Source organism: Saccoglossus kowalevskii, chromosome 10, assembly GCF_978046115.1.
Source record: "Saccoglossus kowalevskii chromosome 10, keSacKowa6.1, whole genome shotgun sequence".
In the NCBI taxonomy this organism is placed as follows: domain Eukaryota; kingdom Metazoa; phylum Hemichordata; class Enteropneusta; family Harrimaniidae; genus Saccoglossus; species Saccoglossus kowalevskii.
Window position 1 is genome coordinate 36598856 of NC_140650.1, and position 26347 is coordinate 36625202.

Genomic DNA, 26347 nt, shown 5'->3' on the forward strand with positions numbered 1-26347 from the left:
TGTCCCATGTACGTCTGTTATCATCGATTAAACGAGCCACTGTCGCGTGATAGCTCCGGACAATGGGCCATTTGTACAATGGTAGTTTAACAAACAAATCGTGCAGGAGACGTAACCGGCCCTTTTGTTCTGCTTTGGGCATGGATGGGTCCTGCAGTAAGAGCATGTAGCCCTGTAGAAATTGTTCAAGTGATAAGTCGTCGTATTTCAGTTCATGTGAAGAAAAGAATGATGGAACAAACTGTTCTGGAGATTTCAAACCAGGCAACTTTTTCCCGGCGTGGCGCCCGGGGGAGTTAACGAGACTGTCGCGAATAATGTACTCACCGGCTGGTCCTTTGTTCTCAGCCTCATGTCCTTTGTTCGCTCCAATGGCGTCGAAGTATGGTGACGAATCGTGATCAACCTGCGATCGGAGATTAGTCATTTTGCGAAGATCCGCAAGTGAAATGTCAGAGATTTGGTGATCAGAAGACGATGTGCCCTGTTGGCGCGTGGATGATAGGCCTGTGGTTGGTGGATGTGCGTTCAAGGAACAACTTTTGAATTCCATTTCAAGCTGGGAGATTTCCGCCTGTAATTTTTGCTTCGCGATTCTCGCCAACAAGGATTGTTTCCGGCGCTGCAAAATAGCTAACTCGGCTTGGTCGTCTTCATCCCCGTCTGAAAACTCGTCAAAATATCCATGTGGTTCCGCGTGTGAGACTGTGGGCGAGTGACGTCGGTGCTTTGAGGTGGAAGGAGACGACTTAGAGACGGCAGTTGAGCTGTTCGGTGAACGGCAATTCTCTTCCTCCGGCGGTGGACCGGTGCAGAATTTTCCGTGCTTGCCCCAGGTGTGAGCTTCCACATCGAGCTTGCAGCCAGAGCATGTTGAGCGCCGCTTACTTCTTGGCATAGCGAGAAAGTAAATTGAAAATAACCCGAACAGAAATGACTGGGCACGAACAGCGTGCGATGTAAACAGTGCATGTACACAGAACGAAGCGAATGGCTACAAGAAACATGCGCAGTGGAGAAATTAAACAAACAAACGAAGTTATGCAAATGACAAGTATGCAAATGAATAATTAACAATTTTGAACTGCGTACAAAATACAACCATGGGAAAACTTTAAATTTGTCTACCGGAAATCAATGGCCGTTCTGTTGCTGTTGAACCGTCCCGCGAATCTTCCACATAGATTGCTATTTTACATCGCTGCGACTAAAAGGTGGGTAGTTATTGCATTCAATTTGTTAACAAACATGTACAAATACTAAATAATGGGAGGTGGGTGTTTCATGATTGTAATCGCTTCGTGGACAGTTGACGCTGGTTCCAGTGCCAGAGACAGAGTGCTCGTTTACTAGTGCAGTGATGTGATGATGTGAGCTGCAGTCCGGGTGCTATGAATTGGGAGATACAATGTAATCAGCAATCATAGCTAGCATATAAATTGTTCATGTTGCTTCTAAAATATGCCCGTACTATTCGAAAATATTGGGTACGTTCAGTGAAGTGAGTGACTCAGGCCGACAAACAGCTCGTCGCAGTTTAGTCGGTCGCCACTTATCCTGATCATGGAGGTAAAAAACATCCGTGTCTTGATAGACAGTCTGCATGCCTCCAGTGTTTTTGTAATTTTGGTAATGTGTTTTAAGAAATCTGATTTTTGAAAATATGCCTGTGCGTCGTACAGCTTCGAACATGAAAATTAGAAGCAGACTGGCAACGCAAGCCCCATCAAGTCATTCCATGTGTGCCTCCAATTGATCGAATGTACAATGATACGCATTATTAACTTGTCGAGATAAATTGATACACTGAAATACCCCTACCCAAAGGAGGGCAAATATGTTTGAGTTACAAACTTTGAGTTACTAACAAGTCTTATCATAATTTAAAGGTCACTGTGACCCTATTCAAAATTATTTAATTTGTACCCCATAAAAGTATATACTGAACATTACCATATGTTTTGTGTTGTTGATGTAACATTTTCTGTCTGCATTTGGTCAAGATCTAAAGAAAAAATATGTTTACTATGAATTTATTATTTTATTCTGTTTTAAAAAGAATGAGAACCTGTTTGTAAATTTTATATGATAAATTTAATTTGGGAAAAAACACAAACTGTACACACTTTATTCTTTTATCCAAGATTTTGTATGATCATATTATTATAATTTATACTATTTAGTGTTTTTGAGTGAACTTAAAAAACATTTTTTAGAGAAATTGAGAAAAAATACAGCAAAGGAAACACAGGCGTACACTACTGTACACTATTCTGTAACACATATTTACAACAGCATAGTATACAAAACAGAAAATGTTGTATTTAAGTTAAACAACTCTCACATGTTGTGCATCTCCATGCCTGTCATAAAAGTGGTATCTCCCAACTGCCCGCGAAACATGTATCTAAACTCCAAAGGCGCGGCCTTTGATCTGATTGAGTTTTGTCTAAACAATCATGTACATTTCATGATTAACCTGACCACTTTTATCGAAGGTTCTAACCGGCAAATCTGCACGTCTGTGTTTCCGTTACTGATTTATCTGCATGATTGGTTGGAACTACATTGACAATCCCTTTTCACTATGTTTGGTCCAGCATAGTGGTTACAAGTGTACGAACAGTCATATCTCTGCCATTTCTATGCCAATCTTCTCCAAACTGGGTATGATTAGTGTACTTATGGGTCCGGTGCTGACATCATATAGTGTGTGTGCTAATTTGCATATTTGTAAATTGTAATCCTTATGGATGAAGTCATATCTCTGGCATGGCTGATATTCTTCAAACTTAGCATGATTAATGTAATTATTGATCCGATGGTGACAATATATATTGTGTGTGCTAATTTGCATATCTGAATATTATTTGCATATATTAATGTTTGTGGACGAAATCGTATCTGGTGTTTCTATGTTGATCTTCTCCAAACTTGGTATGGTTAGTGTACTTATGGTTCCGGTTCTGACAACATATTGTGTGTGTGCTAATTTGCATACGTTTGCATATATTAATGCTTATAGACCAAATTGTGTCTGGCATTTCTATGCTGACTTTTGACTGTCACGCTTATTTTTAAAACTGTTGCTCTCAATTTACAAATTCTCTCCATTCACACTAAAGCTTTTCAGTGTTTAACTTTAATTGCAAGAACAAAGAGTTCAAAAATTTCTAGCAACTACATACAGATTTGTTCAGTGTAATCAACCAGATTCAAAAATAGCATATAGTCACAATAGCATTATAGTCACTGTAATAGCAGTGTAAGGTACCCAAAGTTGTAACTGAATGATTCCAATTTTCCATGAACAGTTTGGGAATCAACCATCTCTGATGGTTTTTTTGTTTTATTTACATATGAATACATTTGAACAAAGTGATTTATTGAACTTAACACACAAAATCACCATTACCAGTAAATAGCGTTTTATTTATTTGGAAACTGTACATGTATAACTAACCGGATGCAACACATACATGTGCGGTCAGAAAGGGATTTAAATTTTGAGCAGTCTGTATGAAAAGGGGGGATGATTTTTAGCATCGCTGTCGACTTTTTTGAGCGGAGCTTATCATATAAGTGATTGTCCGTCTTCGTCCGTCCGTCGTCCTTGTCAATGTTTTACTTTTTCTACTTCTTCTTGAAAACTACAAGCCTGAATGCTTTTATACTTGGTGTATATGTACCTTGGGTAGATCTCTTTCAGATTTGTTCATTTTGTATTGATATCTTCAATTTTCTAATTTTGGGGAATATTTTTGCCATTTTCGGTAAAAAGTGATAATATCGACTTCTTTTAAAAACCACAAGTCCAATTGCTTTGATATTACATATATAGGTACTACATGTGGACCTCTTTCAGATTTGTTCATTTTGTAATGATATCTTTAATTCTTTAATTTTGGTGAATATTTTTGTCATTTTTGGTAAAAAGTGATATTTCGGCTTCTTGTTAAAAACCACAAGTCTAATTGCTTTGATATTACATATATAGGTACTACATGTGGACCACTCTCAAATTTGTTCATTTCATGATGACACTTCAATTCTCTAATTTTGATGAATATTTTTATCATTTTTAGTAAAAGTGATATTTTCGACTTCTTGTTAAAAACCACAATCATATATGTTGAAAAATTATATTTTTGAATTCTCACTTATTACTACAGCTGCTAACAATATTGTATAATTTTATCTTACCACTTTGTTGTAAATTCATATTTTACCCCATTTATGCATTTTATCATTTTTTTCGGACTATGTTTTTAGTCCCCGTTCGGACGAAGTCCGAAAACGGGGACTTATAATTCGATCTCCGTCCGTCCAGAGTCATATCTCAGAATCCCTTGGACCGATTCCATTCATTCTTTGTATGTGCCTAGTACTTTATGTGGGACATATGCACATGCAGTGGTTTAGCGATTCGATTCAAAATGGCCGACTGGCAGCCATCTTGTTTTTTGAAAATGTTGTATTTTGAACATGCTTTGTCAGTTTTCATTCAAACTTGGTACATGGATTATACATGTTAGGATACATGTCCATGACGATTTATTTCACAATTGGATCAAAGATGGCCAACTGGCAGCCATCTTGTTTTTTTAAAATGTTGTATTTTAGACATGCTTTGTCAGTTTTCATTCAAATTTAGTACATAGATCATACATGTTAGGATACATGTCCCTGGCCGTCCGTGAGTTCCTGAGTCTGTCCGTCCATCCATCCGTCTGTGTGTCCGTCCGTCTGTCCGTCCGTGTGTCCCTCTGTCCAGAGTCATATTTCAGAATCCTGTGGACTGATCCCGTTCATTCTTTGCATGTGCCTAGTACCTTATGTGGGGCATATGCACATGCCGTGGTTTCGTGATTCGATTCAAAATGGCCGACTGGCAGCCATCTTGTTTTCTGAAAATGTTGTATTTTGGACATGCTTTGTCAGTTGTCATTCAAACTTGGTACATGTACATAGATTATACATATTAGAATACATGTCCATGACGATTTATTTCGCAATTGGATCAAAGATTGTCGACTGGCAGGCATCTTTTTTTTTATGCGGCATCTTGGACGTGCTCTGTCAGTTTTCATTCAAATTTTGCACATACATGTACATGTACTTTATACATGTTAGGATGCATGTCATTGACAATTTGTTTTCAAAATCTGGTAAAGGATGGCCGATTGACAGCCATCTGACTTTTTGGCCTTACTACTATATTTCCACAATTTATGTACCATTTTTATTCGTATTTGGCATACATCATACATATCAAATGTGTTTCATGATCAGATCAAAGATGGCCGAATAACAACTGTTTTTATTTTTGGCCATATTACTACCACACGAAACACGTGTTTTGATGTAAATAAACAATCTGTTGTATACTCCACTTGGAACTCAAGTTTCAAGGACACGCTCGCGACAACCCCTCTGCTTTAATATGACGAGCACAAGGAGAACTTTGAAAAATTTAACGGGGACTGTTTCATTTTCAATGACTTGTTTTTAATTGTAATGTTATCATATTATTTCGTAGTCATTTTATTTTATACGCTATTTATGCATTTCTTTATTGTGTTCTCGTCATTTTTGCAGTGGATTGTTCAATTGTATGTTAAATTTTATATCTATATGCTGTGCATGAAAAACCATTTATGAATGTACTGTTTTAAATGAATAAATAACAAATTACAATTACAATTTTTGACCTCAAAACAAATCGATTTGTCCATGGTGTCAGCGATTATTTCCCCCAGTACATTTATCATCCCTATCCAACCACATCTAGTGCTACTGATAACTTCACTGTCCCTTACATGTGTTTAACCATTACACAGCATAATTTTCAATACGCCACTATTAAACATCTGAACTCTGCCCCCCCCCCCAACCCTAAAAAGCATGGGCAGTAGAAGCATTTTCAAACAAGAGCTGAAGAAAATGTTTCTCAGTGAATTATATTTATCTATGTACATAGAGCATATTCATTTTAAAAGTATGCCAATTTGAATACTCTTATTAAATAATTTTAATATCATTCATTCATTGTGATGATTGATTATACTATTTACTGGTTGATCTCATTTATTTAATTCATTACTTTTGTTTGTTTGTTTATTGTGACTTTTATGACGACTTAATTTTTTTATTTAATATTAAGGGCCATGGACTAGACTAGTCCTAATGGACTATTTCCTTGGTCCCCACCAGTATTATACAATTTTGTCTCGTACATGAACATGTAAATATTTTGTTTGTATACTGGTGAAATAAATAAATATAAATATAAATCGAGAACCAGTGATCATATTCAGACAAAACTCGGCAATCGGATAGTATGGGACAAACGATGGTTTTGTTACAAGTCTGTTCATATTTAATCAGGAAAATTTGCATTATAATGAATTCTTCTGGTGCTAATATCCTAAAACAAAATCGTCACATACAACCCAGAACACTGAAAAATATATTTCTAATAATCGGATGAAATCACAGATAATTTAAGGCACTTATATAAGATCTAACTAGTTGTTGGTGTCAATCTGTGCATAATTAATTCACTTTAACTTATAACTTTTTTGTATGAATAAATTCTTGTTCCAGTTGTACCTTGATAACTAATCTTAATATTTAAGTAGTAGATATGCAGTAACCGTATGTCAACAAGCTATTCTGAAATCTGCATTAGGAGCATATATATTGCATGTTTTATATTATATATTTACTTCTCAAGAAAGCTGGCACAAAATAAAATGTAGTATATTTCTGTACGGTTTAAATTAAAGTTTATTGTACATTTCTTTTTATTCACAGGATAAATGCAATACACCAATTAACTAAGGAGTTGTAATGAAGACCGGATTGGTGGAAATTTGTCAGGTCCTGACCCTCCTGAACCTTGCATACATGCAACCTGATATTATTGTTTTGTTTTGTAAATGTGTGTTTAATATTAACTTGAATAAATGATTTTCTCAAATGATACATTTTAGGTGTTTGTTTTGTTTCCCCGTCTACTTCACAAATAGTTCAATAATTTATAAAACATGATGTTCAAAAGTGCCCTCAATAAATGTCTACTAATATTAATTATAAATAAATGGAAGTTCAAAAGTATCCTATTTACATTCAAAAGTATACTCGTAATATCGTAATGTTATGTATTTGAAGATTTCAATAAATGTCTACTAATATTAATTATAAATAAATGGAAGTTCAAAAGTATCCTATTTACATTCAAAAGTATACTCGTAATATCTTACAGTTGTGTAATAGACGATTTCAATAAATGTCTACTAATATTAATTATAAATAAATGGAAGTTCAAAAGTATCCTATTTACGTTCAAAAGTATCCTATTTACATTCAAAAGTATACTGATAATATCTTACAGTTGTGTATTAGAAGATTTGAATAAATGTCTACTAATATTAGAAATAAATGGAAGTTCAAAAGTATCCTATTTACGTTCAAAAGTATACTCGTAATATCGTAATGTTATGTATTAGAAGATTTCAATAAATGTCTACTAATATTAATTAGAAATAAATGGAAGTTCAAAAGTATCCTGTTTACGTTCAAACGTGTACTCGTAATATCGTAATGTTATGTATTAGAAGATTTCAATAAATGTCTACTAATATTAATTAGAAATAAATGGAAGTTCAAAAGTATCCTGTTTACGTTCAAAAGTGTACTCGTAATATCGTAATGTTATGTATTAGAAGATTTCAATAAATGTCTACTAATATTAATTAGAAATAAATGGAAGTTCAAAAGTATCCTATTTACATTCAAAAGTATACTCGTAATATCGTAATGTTATGTAATAGAAGATTTCAATAAATGTCTACTAATATTAATTAGAAATAAATGGAAGTTCAAAAGTATCCTGTTTACGTTCAAAAGTGTACTCGTAATATCGTAATGTTATGTATTAGAAGATTTCAATAAATGTCTACTAATATTAATTAGAAATAAATGGAAGTTCAAAAGTATCCTATTTACGTTCAAAAGTATACTCGTAATATCGTAATGTTATGTATTAGAAGATTTGAATAAATGTCTACTAATATTAGAAATAAATGGAAGTACAAAAGTATCCTGTTCACGTTCAAAAGTATACTCGTAATATCGTAATGTTATGTATTAGAAGATTTCAATAAATGTCTACTAATATTAATTAGAAATAAATGGAAGTTCAAAAGTATCCTGTTTACGTTCAAAAGTATACTAGTAATATCGTAATGTTATGTATTAGAAGATTTCAATAAATGTCTACTAATATTAATTAGAAATAAATGGAAGTTCAAAAGTATCCTATTTACGTTCAAAAGTATACTAGTAATATCGTAATGTTATGTATTAGAAGATTTCAATAAATGTCTACTAATATTAATTAGAAATAAATGGAAGTTCAAAAGTATCCTATTTACGTTCAAAAGTATACTAGTAATATCGTAATGTTATGTATTAGAAGATTTCAATAAATGTCTACTAATATTAATTAGAAATAAATGGAAGTTCAAAAGTATCCTATTTACGTTCAAAAGTATACTAGGAATATCTAAATGTTATGTATTAGAAGATTTCAATAAATGTCTACTAATATTAGTCATAAATAAGTTTACATTGAAATTCTTATTTTTCAACGTTTTTTGGCGTTCTAAAACCTCGTAATATCGAACGTTTAACAAATATTAGAAAGGGTATTGAGACCAGAAATAAAAATCTTGTACTGAAGCTCAAAAAATTACAGTTGTACCAAATATGTCAAAACTCAAGATTGTTCTAGTTAGCTCATTGATATACTTAAAATAAAATATTCAGATATGTTTTTCATGCATAGTTTATCTCTAGAAAATGGGTGAAACATTTATAATTCACCATTTTTCATGAAATTAAACAATCATCAGTATTCTAATTTGCATATTCAGATAATTACCACTAGTAGTATGGATGCAGACTGCATCAATGTATGTGCCTATCATATTTCGTCCAAATCTGTCGAGTTAATCCATATTTAGTAATGTGCAAATGAGGCAATTTACATATGCAAATTATCTCTAAATGTAGGGGCTATAGAAATGATGCCAATGTATATCCCTACCAAATTTAGTTCAAATCTGTTCAGTGTTGATGAATGAATCCAAACTTAGTGAAAAAATGCAAATATGCTAATTTGCATATGTAAATTACCCAATAGTAATAATGCCTGCAAATAACATCAATCAGCACCCGTATCAAATTTGGTTCAAATCCGTTGAGTTTTCATGAGATAATCCCAATTTACTAAAGAATGAATATGGAAATTGTCTAATTTACATAGTTAACATTAACTGATTTTGTATAAGTATTCATATTTCTTTTCAAATGTCTTCAAATTTCATTTATCTTCCTTTTAGACAACCTCAGAAAGTGAAGTTTATGTGTAAAACGCCTGCATTTGTGGTGAGCAGGCAGTAACATGAATTAAATATGCTATCAGACAGTACCTATGCAGTACCACCTAAGCGTCTGTTCATTGGGACATGGGACCCTTTAAACGCAAGGACCCTTTGAACTCCTAACAGACGTGACGTTGTCGAACTGAAGCAACAAACGTGGCGACAATTCAGACGGCTTGGTTTCCAGGGGTGGTTCACATCACGAGAACGCTGCACAGTACCATAGCTGACACTAGAACGACCAGAGAGTAAATTCTCAATCCGGAGTTCAATAGTGACGTTGTCTGTGTAATACCGTACTTTTGGTGGATCGTCCAACATGCCAACCAAGGCACGATTTCTTGTTCAATTTATTGGGGAACATATGTAAATCAAGATGACACCCCTTTGTTTACACTGCTCATTTCTAATTGGTCGAAACCAGAAGAATTGCGAGAAACTACCACATCAGGTGCGACCGGAATGTTATGCAAACTGACAGAAATGCAAAACCGAGTTTGTTGACCCGTCTAACCAAATTCACCAAAGTTTATTAACCTCAAATTCATTCTGATTCTCGAAATCAAGTCTTCGGTACCATAGTATTTGGAGACAAATCTCACCCCAGGTAAATTCTTTGTTGTCCAATCAGGCTGCTCTCCTTGCGAAGAATGTAACAATTCGTGCATGTAATATATGTATTAAGTATTTCTTTATTTCTCCACCTATAACAAGTCACAAAGTATTCCCCTTTCTATGTAAATCATGTATGCATTTAAAAGCTTATAAGCCTAACAGGGAGGGCGTTGGAAATCAATTAAACTTTGGATTCCTGACATGGGGGGAAATCCATAGCATACAAACACCTAATTACACGAAGAGCATAGAATACTTTTACACTGAGGTATTTGAAACCAAAAATTGTCTTTCAAACTCAGCCGCCAATCAACACCAATTTCGGTCAGGCTGTTAGTTGTCCTAATGTTATACAATTTACATGCCTCAGGTTAAGTCAGCTACTATGTTGACATGTAATCGGAATAGAAATAACTATTCACCGGAAGTCAGTGCTACATGTGTGGTGCATGAAGTCACAGATGCAGAGGCATCCGTGTTTACAGGAACGAGACAGAGTTAAGTTGAAATGTGGCCATGAGCTGCCAATTATTAGTGTTGTCAATGTTGCACCAGCTATAGTATAGCGAGAGGTATGCCTGTTATCCAAGGCTTTATTGGCAGTACTGAGGTAGAGGTTCTTGGTTATAGTGGGTGTAATTCGGTAGTAGTTGTTTGGTGGAGATTAGTCAATTGACTGGGGAGAGTCGTACTTGTGTGATGATAGTTGATACATGTCGGAGAGCCCCATTAGCTAGACTATATATAGATACACCCTTGTATGTTGGTGAGGTCGAGCCACTTTATATGATGACCCCCAGTGTGTGATCTTATTATTGGTAATATCAGTAGAGCCAGGAATCCCAATGATCCTGATTCTGGTTAGAAGCTAGGTTTAGCTGATGAAGTAGAACATGGTGAGGTTAGTTCGCCCTCACGTGATGAACTTAGTACTCCTTCGAGTTTTTTGTGCCAGGCGACAGTTCATGACATTGAATGTCACTGTTGTCTGTCTTGACTTGTTTTTTGTATGTGCAAATGCTAGGACTGACACATAGTGAATATTTGCCACAAAAGTCATATTCATGTTTGGGACTACATGACAGGGCTGTGTGGCTATTTTAATGCGCTATCCTGGCGTCAACAAGGCTTGGTCGAACACAAACACATGCGGACTTTAACCAAGGTTCCCTCAAAGTCGCATTTGTTAGTGAATGAATCTCGGCCAGTGGATTAGGCCTTACCAATGAGTCTGTGGCACACTCATCCAGGGTAGGGGTCGATCCTTTTGATGTTTAGCCTAAGGTAGGATTTGAACTTGGGTCTACCGGTCATGAGTCTGTGGCACACTCACCCATGAGGGGGGCAAGGGTTATTTTCGTTCAACGTAATTGCAATATTTTTTTGTTTGTACAACGTAAATAAAACAAATAAATTCCGTAATTCTGTAATCACCGACTAGACGTACAACGCAATCAATGACATATTTTTTTTCGTACAATGTAAAAATGTGTCATTTTTCTCGGTACGCACAAGAATTTACATCCTAATAAAAAAAATCGTAAAAAATAATCCAGAGAAATTACATTTTAGAAACTGTAAAACGACTAGATGCCACATTCACTACAAAATTGAATGTCAAGACGTAAAAGGCCCTGTAACCGAATGAAGAGCATTACGAGGGTAATATGCGCATGCGTTTCTACACACGGCGCAGAATTTGAGTTGGAGAGTTCTTCGTACCATTCAATGTTCCATTTTTTAACACTGTAAACTGTAAAAACCTTTTTATTTCCCATAAAACCGTACCAGCTAACCCCCTTGCCTCCCCTCACCCATGGTAGGAGTCTTTGATTGATTTCTGGGTAAGGCTAAATAAAGAATCAAGAATCAACGAATCAAGATTCAAGAATCAACGAATCAGCGATTCGCGAATTGTGCAATGACTATTGTTAATTGCTATTTTATTTGCAAGAAATAGCGTTTTTTGTTTTTCAAAAATGTTGAATTAAAATATTTAAGAAATTTCATTCATGCATGCTAGCCTTAGCTCTCACATCTAATGATTTACGTTGGTTTAATTTGAATCTAAAACTGTCAATCACAAAATGTTTTCCTTCACGGTATGCTCAGAGCAGAAGGCAAGACGTGACGTGCACAGTCAGCTGCCGAGTTCGCAGTTTTCGAGTAATTCTTCACCGGTATACAGACTGTTTCACTTTATGTTGTCAGGGTCAACCACGTTTCTCAGGCGACGGCTTATGAAGCAGTCAAGTAGTTTTGGGCGGATTATTGATAGAGAATAATGTCTTTATTACAAAAATGCTGAAAAACCGTGAGTTTTTGCCTTAGTTATTTTTTTATCGGCGAAAACATTTGTACAGTCGATCGATTGTTTCTACCGATATCATGCTTGAGTTGTGTGAAGTGGATCGAAATACAATTTTGAAAATCGTGTTATTTTCGGACAATTTTGGTGTCATGATGTAAACGCTTTCCTACCTTGTGTTATCATATGAGTGGTATGCGAATGTACCGGCGACTGATTAACTATGCCGACCCTACTTTAGGTCATTTTTTATTATCCAAGAAACGTTCCGAGCGCCTGTGAGACCAGTATGAGTACTTTGTTCTGCCCCATTGTACCAGACGCCCACGCATTGTCTTCAGCAACCAACCACACGAATAAATCACCAGGTCTCTGAGGTATACACACCACGACGAACGAAATAACCGACAGCGAAACCAAGTGAGCTACAGAACTGCAGCTAAGGTATACACAGTGTCGGTAAATTTATAGGGCAAAATGAATAAAACGTTCGTGCTGGACATGTTCCTTTTTATTTCCTTATTGACGTTATAGAAATTTTATTTTCCTTATTGACGTTATAGAAATTCACAAACGAAAATGGCTACCACTTGAGACGACGCCTCCACAGGCGTGAATAGGTTAATGCACGCGATTTTCTTAACACACAAATGAAATAAATCTCTCAAAGAGCGCCCCCACAGGCGTAAAAAGGTTAACGCACGCGTTTTTTTGCACGCACACACGAAAACAAAATCTATTCAAAACAGCGCCCCACATGCGTAACTAAGTTATTGCACGCGTTTTTTTTCTTTTTACACACACGAAATTTTCATGCGAGCTCACACACGCCATTTTTAAAAACACACACGTCATTTTTAACACACACGTCGTTTTAACACACATGTCATTTTTAAAAACACACACGTCATTTTTAAACACACGTCATTTTTAAACACACGCCATTTTTAAAAACACACACGTCATTTTTTTAAAAGGCACGTCGTTTTTAAACACACGCCATTTTTAAAAACACACACGTCGTTTTTAAACACACATTATTTTTAAAATACACATGTCCTTTTAAACACACACGTTTTTTTAAATACACATAATTGTAAAACACACATGTCATTTTAAGACACACATCATTTTTAATTCACACGTCATTTTTAAAACACACGTTTTTTAAAACTCCCACGCCATTTAATATACACACATGATTTTTTAAAGCACATACCATTAAAACACAGTCACGCAGTTTTTTTTTTTTTAAATGCACACATCATTTTAAAGCACACACGCCACGGCCTCCAATACGTACGTAATTTTGAATTATTAGCACGTTTTCTTCTAGTATACACAAAATAATAAATTTACATTCCGCGCCTCGTATGTGTATATTAAATGGCGTGGGTGTTTTAAAAAACGTGTGTTTTAAAAATGACGTGTGAATTAAAAATGATGTGTGTCTTAAAATGACGTGTGAATTAAAAATGATGTGTGTCTTAAAATGACGTGTGTGTTTACAATTATGTGTATTTAAAAAAAACGTGTGTGTTTAAAAGGACATGTGTATTTTAAACATAACGTGTGTGTAAAAACGATGCGTGTGTTTAAAAACGACGTGTGTGTTTTTAAAAATGGCGTGTGTTTAAAAACGACGTGCGTGTTAAAAAATGACGTGTGTGTTTTTAAAAATGGCGTGTGTTTAAAAATGACGTGTGTGTTTAAAAACGACGTGTGTGTTTTTAAAAATGGCGTGTGTTTAAAAACGTCGTGCGTGTTAAAAAATGACGTGTGTGTTTTTAAAAATGACGTGTGTGTTTAAAAATGATGTGTGTATTTTTAAAAAAACTGCGTGACTGTGCCTTTTAATGGTATGTGCTTTAAAAAATCACGTGTGTATATTAAATGGCGTGGGTGTTTTAAAAAACGTGTGTTTTAAAAATGACGTGTGAATTAAAAATGATGTGTGTCTTAAAATGACGTGTGTGTTTTACAATTATGTGTATTTAAAAAAACGTGTGTGTTTAAAAGAACATGTGTATTTTAAAAATAATGTGTGTTTAAAAACAGAACTTGTGTGTAAAAACGACGCGTGTGTTTAAAAACGACGTGTGTGTTTTTTAAAATGGCGTGTGTTTAAAAACGACGTGTGTGTTTTTAAAAATGGCGTGTGTTTAAAAATGACGTGCGTGTTAAAAAATTACGCGTGTGTTTTTAAAAATGGCATGTGTTTAAAAATGATGTGTGTGTTTAAAAATGACGTGTGTGTTTAAAAACGACGTGTGTGTTTTTAAAAATGGCGTGTGTTAAAAAATGACGTGTGTGTTTTTAAAAATGGCGTGTGTTTAAACATGACGTGTGTGTTTAAAAATGACGTGTGTGTTTTTAAAAATGGCGTGTGTGTTAAAAAATGACGTGTGTGTTTTTAAAAATGGCGTGTGTGAGGTCGAATGAAAATTTCGTGTGTGTAAAAAGAAAAAAACGCGTGGATTAGCTTATTTACGCCTGTGGGGGCGCTGTTTTGAAAAAAATGTTCGTGAGTGCAAAAAAAAAAACGCGTGCGTTAACCTTTTTACCTTTTTACGCCTGTGGGAGCGCTATTTGAGAGATTTATTTCATGTGTGTGTTAAAAAAATCGCGTGCATTAACCTATTCACGCCTTTGAAGGCGTCGTCTCAAGTGGTAGCCATTTTCGTTTGTGGATTTCTATAACGTCAATAAGATACGTAAAAAGGAACTTGTCCAGCACGAACGTTTTATTCATTCTGCCCTATAAATTTACCGACACTGTGTATACCTCAGAGACCTGGTGATTTATTCGTGTGGTTGGTTGCTGAAGACAATGCGTGGACGTCTGGTATAATGGGGCAGAACAAGAAACGTTCCGAGCGCCTGTGAGACCAGTATGAGTACTTTGTTCTGCCCCAGTGTACCAGACGTCCACGCATTGTCTTCAGCAAATAACCACACGAATAAATCACCAGGTCTCTGAGGTATACACAGTGTCGGTAAATTTATAGGGTAAAATGAATAAAACGTTCGTGCTGGACAAGTTCCTTATTACGTACCTCATTGATGTTATATAGAAATACACAAACGAAAATGGCTACCACTTTAGACGACGCCTCCACAGGCGTGAATAGGTTAATGCACACGATTTTGTTTACACACACACGAAAAAAATCGATGAAATCATTCAAAGATAGCGCCCTCCACAGGCGTAAAAAGGTTAATGCACGCGTTTTGTTCACACACAGGAAAAAAAATCATTCAAATAGCGCCTCCTACAGGCGTAAAAATGTTAATGCACGCTTTTTTTTTACACACGAAATTTCTATTTGACCTCACACACGTCAGTTTTAAAAACACACACGCCATTTTAATATACACATCATTTAAAACACACATACGAGGCGCGGAATGTAAATTTATTATTTTTTGTATACTAGAAGAAAACGTACTAATAATTCAAAATTGTGTGCATTTTAAAAAAACGACGTGACTGTGCGTTTTAATGGTATGTGCTTTAAAAAATCATGTGTGTATATTAAATGGCGTAGGTGTTTTAAAAAACGTGTGTTTTCAAAATGACGCGTGAATTAAAAATGATGTGTGTCTTAAAATGACGTGTGTGTTTTACAATTATGTGTATTTAAAAAAACGTGTGTGTTTAAAAGAACATGTGTATTTTAAAAATAATGTGTGTTTTAAAAATAATGTGTGTTTAAAAACATAACGTGTGTGTAAAAACGATGCGTGTGTTTAAAAACGACGTGTGTGTTTTTTACATTGGCGTGTGTTAAAAAATGACGTGTGTGTTTTTAAAAATGGCGTGTTTAAAAATGACGTGTGTGTTTAAAAATGACGTGTGTGTTTTTAAAAATGACGTGTGTGTTAAAAACGACGTGTGTGTTAAAAGATGACGTGTGTGTTTTTAAAAATGGCGTGTGTGAGGTCGAATGAAAATTTCGTGTGTGTAAAAAGAAAAAAAACGCGTGCATTAACTTATTTACGCCTGTGGGGGCGCTGTTTTGAATAGATTTTTTTTTCGTGTGTGTGTGCAAAAAAAACGCGTGCGTTAACTCTTTTGCGCCTGTGGGGGCGCTATTTGAAAGATTTATTTCGTTTGTGTGTTAAAAAAATCGCGTGCATTAACCTATTCACGCCTGTGGAGGCGTCCTCTCAAGTGGTAGCCATTTCGTTTGTGAATTTTTATAACGTCAATAAAGAAAATAAAATTTCTATAACGTCAATAAAGAAAAGAAAATTTCTATAACGTCAATAAGGAAATAAAAAGGAACTTGTCCAGCACGAACGTTTTATTCATTTTGCCCTATAAATTTACCGACACTGTATACCTCACAGACCTGGTGATTTATTCGTGTGGTTGGTTGCTGAAGACAATGCTTGGACGTCTGGTACAATGGGGCAGAACAAAGTACTCATACTGGTCTCACAGGCGCTCGGAACGTTTCTTGGATGACCTAAAGTAGGGTCGGCATAGTTAATCAGTCGCCGGTACATTCGCCTACTACTCATATGATAACACAATGTAGGAAAGCGTTTACACCATGACACCGAAATTGTCCGAAAATAACACGATTTTCAAAATTGTATTTCGAAACTTCACACAACTCAAGCATGATATCGGTAGAAACAATCGATCGATTTTGTTTATATGAGTGGTAGGCAAATGTACCGGCGACTGACTAAATATGCCGAGCCTACTTTAGGTCATTTTTTATTATCCAAGAAACGTTCCGAACGCCTGTGAGACCAGTATGAGTACTTTCTTCTGCCCCATTGTACCAGACGTCCACACATTGTCTTCAGCAACCAACCACACAAATAAATCACCAGGTCTCTGAGTTATACACAGTGTCGGTAAATTTATAGGGCAAAATGAATAAAACGTTCGTGCTGGACAAGTTCCTTTTTACGTATCTTATTGACGGCTTAACAGACGCTATAGAAATCCACAAACGAAAATGGCTACCACTTGAGACGACGCCTCCACAGGCGTGAATAGGTTAATGCACGCGATTTTTTTAACACACACGTGAAATAAATCTTTCAAATAGCGCCCCCACAGGCGTAAAAAGGTTAACGCACGCGTTTTTTTGCACACACACGAAAAAAAAATCATTCAAAACAGCGCCCCCACAGGCGTAAATAAGTTAATGCACGCGTTTTTTTTCTTTTTACACACACGAAATTTTTATTCGACCTCACACACGCCATTTTTAAAAACACACACGTAATTTTTTAATACACACGTCGTTTTTAACACACACGTCATTTTTAAAAACACACACGTCATTTTTAAACACACACGTCATTTTTAAACACACGCTATTTTTAAAAACACACACGTCATTTTTAAAAACACACACGTCGTTTTTAAACACACACGTCATTTTTAAACACACATGACATTTTTAACACACGCCATTTTTAAAAACACACACGTCATTTTTTAACACGCACGTCGTTTTTAAACACACGCCATTTTTAAAAACACACACGTCGTTTTTAAACACACGCCATTTTTAAAAACACATACGTCGTTTTTAAACACACACGTCATTTTTAAACACACACGTAATTTTTAACACACGCCATTTTTAAAAACACACATGTCATTTTTAAAACACACGTTTTTTAAAACACCCACGCCATTTAATATACACACATGATTTTTTTAAAGCACATACCATTAAAACGCACAGTCACGCCGTTTTTTTTAAATGCACACATCATTTTAAAACACACACGCCACGGCCTCCAATACGTACGTAATTTTGAATTATTAGTACGTTTTCTTCTAGTATACAAAAAATAATAAATTTACATTCCGCGCCTCGTACACACACGTCGTTTTTAAACACACACGTCGTTTTTAAACACACGTCATTTTTAAAACATACACATCATTTTTTAAACACACATTATTTTTAAATGCACATGTAATTTTTAAACACACACGTCATTTTAATACACACATCATTTTTAATACACAAACGTCGTTTTTAAAAAAACACATCATTTTTAATACACACGCGTCTTTTTAAAACTAACACGTCATTTTTAAACACACACGTCGTTTTTAAACAAACGTCATTTTTAAAACATACACATTATTTTTAAATGCACATGTAAGTTTTAAACACACACGTCATTTTAATACACACATCATTTTTAATACACACACGTCGTTTTTAAAAAACACATCATTTTTAATACACACGCGTCTTTTTAAAACGAATACGTCATTTTTAAACACACACGTCGTTTTTAAACACACTTCATTTTTAAAACACACACATCGTTTTTAAACACACACGTCATTTTAATACATACATCATTTTTAATACACACACGTCTTTTTTAAACACACGCTATTTAAAATACATACATCATTTTTAATACAATACATTTAAAGCACATACCGTTAAAATGCACAGTCACACCGTTTTTAAAATGCATACATCATTTTAAAACACACACGCCACGGCCTCCAATACGTACGTAATTTAGAATTATTAGTCAGTTTTATTCTAGTATACACAAAATAATAAATTTACATTCCGCGCCTCGTATGTGTGTTTTTAAAAATGGCGTGTGTGAGGTCGAATGAAAATTTCGTGTGTGTAAAAAGAAAAAAAACGCGTGCATTAACTTATTCACGCCTGTGGGGGCGTCATTGGAGGTTGTTCTCAGGTTTTCGTATTAGTGGGTTGTAGCAAGCAAGAAGGTTTAGTTAAATATCAAGCAGTCATGGGAATAACCTCTCTACAATCAGGCAAGCAATTATTGTGGTGAATAGTAATAAGATATTTGTAAATGGTGCCTTTATTAATCTGGTATAAAGGTAAGTTGAGCTCGAAGTTGAAACTATTTTAGTTTTGTTTTTTTCTCAAAAAGAACGGTTTACTGTTTTCTTCCATTCGTGTGGTATTGCACCATGGATACTAGTAATTTCCAATACAATTTGGTGTTTAGATAGATTGAAACTATATCGCAGAGGGCGTCCGATGAAAGCCACGATTTTGCGGTCAATGTCAGGGAGGTCGCCAGTGGCGGATCCAGCAAAATGTATTTGGGGGGGGGGGAAGCTTCGCTTAAGATATACGGAGCGAAAATCGCAGAGAAGCTATGCGTAATCCAGATGATATGAATCGTCATGCGTTTGGGGGGGGGCATGACCCCCTCCCCCTCTGGATCCGCCACTGGAGCTCGCCTACAGTTCAGTTAAGCTTTAACGAAATGGATTAATGTAAACGGGTTTTGCCTGATTAGATGGAATATTAACTGGATCCGAAATAGTGGCTCTTGTAACTTCGAAGTAACTATTGAGAAAGTATCACTTCGTATTTTTGAGAGAGACTGGCAGGGGTGTCATAATAAAACGTTGGCAAGTTAGTTGGCCTGAGATTTACATGATTTGAGGCGAGTAGATTTTTTGTATAATTTAAACCACCTGCTTTACTGAAAAACAATCCGTTAGTGCCAGGTATGAGTGTTTAATTCACCATATACAGATAGCGTTGTGGTAAGCGTAACTATAGAGCATATGTATGTGTTGTAATATGGATTAGAACACGGCCACTCATTTTTAGCGAGAGGTAAAGAGAATAAGACAGTGTCCAATGTCGTCCTTGCCATACAAAATTCAGAAGTAATTACAAATGTTATCCTATGTGAAAGCATTTATGTTCGATCTAACTTGTATTCTATTTTCTGTACTAATTCAGTCCAGTTTTGTGTCTATAAATGAGTAGTGTTTCCAAGTATGTTCCTAGAAAATCGGTAATATTCCACTTAATACTCGGGGTTGTAATTGCGATTACACCAGCCTGTGCCTGGACCAACTTGTGTTTTCCGTGGCGACGATTTCGACATCGTCCGAAGTAGGCTGTTACAGTTATTTTTGTCCGAAGCGTTCGGTACATGAAGGCCGACGTTTCTACTACTGTTCGTGAATTTGTAGAAGTGAGTGGGTCGTTGATGCGGATCAGTATACAGGAGTAAATTAAAACCAAAGACAAATATGGACCCTACTAAAGCTTTTTCTTGGTTCAAATCAATAAATTTCTATAATGGTATCAATCTGATTAAAATCCGATGTAGGTATGAGGCTCCAATTTTTTTTTTTTTTAAATATTTTTTTATATATATATATAACCCTTTATATTATATTTATTTCTATTTTAGTTTGAATATGTAGATTTTTTGGTTTTTCTTGCCGTTAATCAGTTCTTAGAAAATTGTGTCCCACTCGCCTCTAACTACATCTGACTCAATGCCTATACAAATCTCGTACAACGAGATCAGTTTTCGACGAGTTTTGTCGACCAATCATAGTGCGGCTTACAAAAATAGCTGTCTGACTTTGCACATGCGCCAGACTCATCGTTCCAGGCTATTTCAAGATGGCTGCAAGTAATGTTAGAACCGATGTGAAATCAATCGAGGATTCCGAATTTGAGGTGAGTTTTAGTCACTTTTGCAAAAACTTAATTATTATTTGTGAGCAATCACGATTGATGTATTTAATTCATTTGAGATAATTTGGATTTTAACTTTGATGACCTTGTATTACCGCAGGTGAGGCGGCAGTTACCGATCATGTTAACGAGTCGCATTCGACGCAATATAAACCATCAGTTACGTGCATGCTGTTTCGACTTTATACTGATACAGTCAGAACGATCTAACTATTGCATTATGAGTTAATATATTATGGCCAGGCAATGTTTTTGCGAGTCTCTGATAAACCTATGGCTTTCATGTCAGTAATTTTCGTATTTGTATTTATCCTTTCAACGACATCCCCTACTCCCGTCTTAACCGTTAAACGGTCCGAGCGCCTGTGAGTAGCAGTTATAGTTTTGTCTTCACGTGACGCCGTGACTGACCTATATGCATGAACCAGTAACGTGAATAATGTATTTGCCGAGTCAATTTCGTTATTGCGATATATTGAATGTGCACATTTCCCCTTTCTTTAAGGTGTGCAAGAAGGAGGCATTAACACACCTGTTATCAAAAAACAATGTCCAAGCCATCGTGCCAACTGGATTTGGTTAAATCACTAATCTAACATGTATAATTGAGGAACCTGGTTCTGTTATAGTTTCTCCTGTGGTTTCATTAATGAAAGTTCAGGTAAGATTTCCACTCAACATTCAAATCATAGTTTGCATTATGTGTGTTATAAATTGTAGAAGTTCATGTTGAATGGTCGATGGAATGCGGTTTAAAAGTGGCTTAGCCACTCATTTCATATTTTCTTATAAAATACGAATATGTTTAATGTAGCATATATGTGAACATATTCCTCCACTACTGCATATGTACAGAGCTGTGTTGGTTCTTTATGTTAATTGGGCAATTCATTATAAAAGTGCTCATTCTACCAAAATGTCAGTGTATATGCTTTACTAGAGAATTTTTTTCTTAAAAATCAGGAAATGATTAGATTTGGAGTCCTAACTTGTACATGTTTACATGCAAATGATAATTTGTGGGTTTTTTTTGTAGGGGTGAAAAACCAGATGACAGCCAAAAAAAGCATGCCAAGACACAACAAAGTGCATTCAAAGAATTTTTCTAGCATGTTAGGAAACTACGCTGTTTTGCCTGATGTTACAGTCCTTGCACTGACCACAACTGCCTCAAAATCTCTACAGTCCCAGTTGAAAGACAGCCTATTATTCCAGACTCCTAGGGACAGTGTATCCATATTTTATTGGATGGTTGACAAACTAAGAGAAGAAAAAGATACTTTCCCACAGACAATTATTTATTTTTCATTAGCTCTAAAATATCGTTATTTCAAAGAGGAGTATTCCCAGTCAGTTTTTTTATATGCGAATGTACCTGTACTATAGGGTAACTGACAGTATTGTACAAGATTTGCATCCAAAAGAAATAGCTGAAGTGTCCAACTAAAGTTTGAGATTAATATTCTGCCACACAGCCTTTGGTATGGACAATTTTATCAGAAATGTACTCCATTTAGATCCCTCTTTCGATATTGAAAATTATAATACAGGGGTCAGATTGAGTTGGTAGAGATGATGAACCATCTCAGCAGTCTTATTTTATCATGTAAATTATATAATAAATGTCACAGTATATTAGGAGGGTTAACTTATTTGAAGATTTTGCATCAAATGGAAGACATCAGTGACATGAACAATAAACCACATCACCTAAATAAGTGACATCTTGGTTTATTTCATGAAAAATAGCATATATTTACATCCTTAAGCCATTAATTTATTTTCCAGCTGTTTTTTTAAGCATAACATGTTCATCTGCTTAAAAAAATCAATTGACAGAACAAGGTTTATTTAAGTATCAATAAATATTTATCTCAAAGAAAATATGTTTGTCAATCACTAATTAACTGAAAATAAAAATAACAAAAGTATTTGGCATCTATTCATCACAGTTTTAGAATTCAACAGGGATATGTGGCTACCTACTATGAGTTAATTGTGATGGTACTGTTTATCAAAATAGCACAACTATTCCAAAATGCCTGTTGAGAATCTTAGTTAAATAACAAATTGATGGATACTAAAGATACCTGGTGGATTTTTCTTTGTGTGACCAAAGATATAAACTAAGACATTTTGCATCAAAAACACTGACTAAAAAATAGATGGAATCAATTCTGATCAGACATAGACAATAATTTAAAAAAAAAAAAATGGTATGGGAAAAAAATTATAGTACAGCATCATGTCTAAGAAAATACTAATTAACATGTTAAATTAATCCATGTGCTGCATTAATCTCATAACGTAAGTTGTATGAAATTTGCATTACAACAGTTAGCGAAAAAAGTACATTGAGCTTGCAGCCTCTCAGCTGAGATAGCTGTGCTGTTAGCAATGCACATCAATAAATACAATATAGGTGATTAACATAAATATTATGTAAATTATATAAATATATACTATCGACACGCGAATACTAGTTGTTGGTTTCTAAAACTGAATCCACAAACCACAATGAACACATTCATCTGCCCTGGGGGGTAATTGTTTCTGGGGTGTCACGTTCTTCCTGAAAAACAAACAAACATGGAACATGGTGAATTGATAGCGAGCGTTGCCCCCCCCCCCCGATCGTAAACATGCGTATTGACGGTGAACAATCTGTCAATCAGGAGCAGTAGAAAAAACATCCATTTTTCGTGAATTGTTAGTTTAGAAACGATCGACTAAAATGAATTTTCAAGTAAAGATTTTGATTGGGATAAAACGACTTGTAGAGTTGATACCGGATCACCGACGCCGATACAGAGGCAAAAAACAACATTACATGTAATTCATCTGCCACCAAACAGAAATAAAATACAATCAAGGCCAAAAGAGTTAATGAATGCTACTTACTTGTTATTTTAGACAACGATCCATCATCGAAAGAACTGCGTTGTTAATAAGTTGTATGAGGTCCAGCTCACGCAAAAGTAGCAGCAGTACGCCGCCATGTTTTGAGTCATGCTCAGGCGCGTTTGTAACCCGTGATCTGATTGGTTGGTCCCTGTGCGAGATTTGTACGAGATTTGTATAGGCATTGAGTCAGATGTAGTTAGAGGAGAGTGGGACACAATTTTCTAAGAACTGATTAACGGCAAGAAAAACCAAAAAAATCGACATACTAGTATTCAAACTAAAATACAAATAAATATAATATAAAGGGTTATATATATATATAAAAAAAAAATATTAAAAAAAAATAAAAAATTGGAGCCTCATACCTACATCGGATTTTAATCAGATTGTAATGGTATGTTCTGTTGATTTATAAAGTTGATAAAGTCTCGTTAAATTCGAGATCCGAGATCTGTCTTCCCGCGATACTACTGTTTGGTCTTGATTGACGGTATTTCCATGGAGTTACTGTATCCTTCATGAAAGTGTTTTTTGCGAAAATGTTGTAGTCGCTACGTAGTAAGCTAATGAATCGCCAATTCTTAATTAGAGAAATGTCACCTTTTTCGAATTTCAGCAATAAACGCTCTTCACCATGAAAGGGGTAGTACTCTTATATATGCTGCTAAGATTTACCGACCAGACCAGAAAGTACTACCTGTCATTCTATTTGGCAGTTTTGAATTAGTGCAGATTCTGTACAGAAACAACAATTGTTTTAATTGTGTAATGAATTGGATTTGAAATATAAACTGTCTTTCCTGTCTTTGAAAACATATACACATTTCTTGAATACGTGTATGAATTCGAGTTGGTGTATTTTGATGAAAAATCGATGTGTGCAAGGAAACATTTTCGGCGTTGATTTTTACAGGGTCTTGAACGTTTGGAGTTTCATAAATTCTCTTTACGGTATGGCAATATGCCGGCCTTAGCGAAGCTAACAACAACTTTGAAACAATAACATTCTCTAATACGCACGTGTGTTGAGTGTTTCATATTGATTAAATCCTTGGTTCAGTTCATATAGACTTATATATACGCAGTGTATTGGCCCAGCAAGTAAAGACAAGAAATAGAATTTTTGAAATAGTTGTCTTACATAGAACCGAAGTTCGGGGCAGGACGGAGAGTGGCGGCTTTAAAATATGGGAAGAATAATTCTCATACATGTATACCAATACGCACGTTTGTTCAAAAAATATAACTTGTATTTCAATATACGACGTTATTAATTGTAACAAAACAAAAATGTAAATAAATAATAATAACTCAATGTATCTCACAACAAAAGTATTGCACTACTAGTATTATGTGTTGGGTTATTTTTCAGCTTAGTACATGGCGCGGTGCGCAGATGGCATGTTGTAGTTGTAATGCCCGATGGCAGAATGAGAGGTCGTCGTCGTCATTCTATGATATGTCGGGTAGTAGGTAGTGGGACATGTCGCTGTCGACGGAGACGGTACTGAATACGACGATGGCATCATCGGAGTACTGGCAAGCGACATGGTGGTCATCGGTTGTGGTTGCTGGGGAACGGACCCGATGGATGAGGCGGTGCTCGACATGCAAGGATGTGACGGATATGCTCCATTGATCGGATAGGATTGCATATAATTGTGAGTGGTGTGCGCGTACATTCCAGCGTGTGACATCGACATATCGGGGACGTCGTCTTTTCGTTCACGCTTCCACTTCATGCGGCGGTTTTGAAACCATGTTTTTACCTGTCAATGTGATACAATTCAATTAGTATTAAAAAAATACATTTGCGACAGGTAATAGCGCCACCACAGTCAGAAGTGACAAAAATATGATACGTAGCCTGAAATTACGTGTACAGTAGCCTTGAATTTAGAGATGCTATTGTCTGCAAGATAATCCCAAAGACGACCAATTATAGAGACCCCGACTTGTCTGAAGTGAATTCATGCATTTACACATTGGCTAACAGTCTTACCTGTGTGTCAGATAGTCCAATAGAACGAGAAACATCCTCCCTTTCAGTGGCGGATAAATATTTCTGTGCTCGGAATCTCTTCTCTAATTTATAAACCTGTTCGTTACTGAAGGCAGTGCGAGCTCTCTTGCGTTTTGGTCCGTGTTCGTTGTTACCATCGCAACCGCTATCAGGTGATTCTATATTGGAGCAAAAAAACGGAAACCTTATAAATGCTTATCTTCAACCAATATTTCAATGCTCTTAAACAACCGTCATACGCAATCCATGCAACCGAACTGTGAAACAAGCAACAAATTTCGACGCTAACAATAATTGCGTGCTTACCGGGCGTAGATGTAGCTATAGGAGATGGGTCATTTGAAGTTTGTTGTGCCATGTTCCTCGCCAATATCATGGCAATCTCGTAGTCATTCGTATCTGGTCTGCTACCGCCAACCCCAATATGCATGGCGGTTGGTGTTGCTGTATGTTGAACCATGATATAGTGAATCTCGAATACGCAGCGATAATGTATCGATGGTAGATATGCCCAAGCCGAAATTTATAGTCTACAGGTGTGAACAGCTTTGAC

The 26347-nt window shown here is 35.6% G+C and overlaps 1 protein-coding gene across 1 annotated transcript; it reads right to left on the reverse strand.

The window, feature by feature from the left end:
- Nucleotides 1-24999: 24999 nt before the first annotated feature.
- Nucleotides 25000-26347, reverse strand: Vent2 (vent 2 transcription factor). The gene is made up of 3 exons (NM_001168019.1): nucleotides 26101-26347; nucleotides 25774-25952; nucleotides 25000-25540 (listed from the first exon to the last, which is right to left on the reverse strand). The coding sequence occupies exons 1-3, from the start codon at nucleotides 26252-26254 to the stop codon at nucleotides 25145-25147; spliced, it is 729 nt and encodes a 242-aa protein (NP_001161491.1). The 5' UTR covers nucleotides 26255-26347; the 3' UTR covers nucleotides 25000-25144.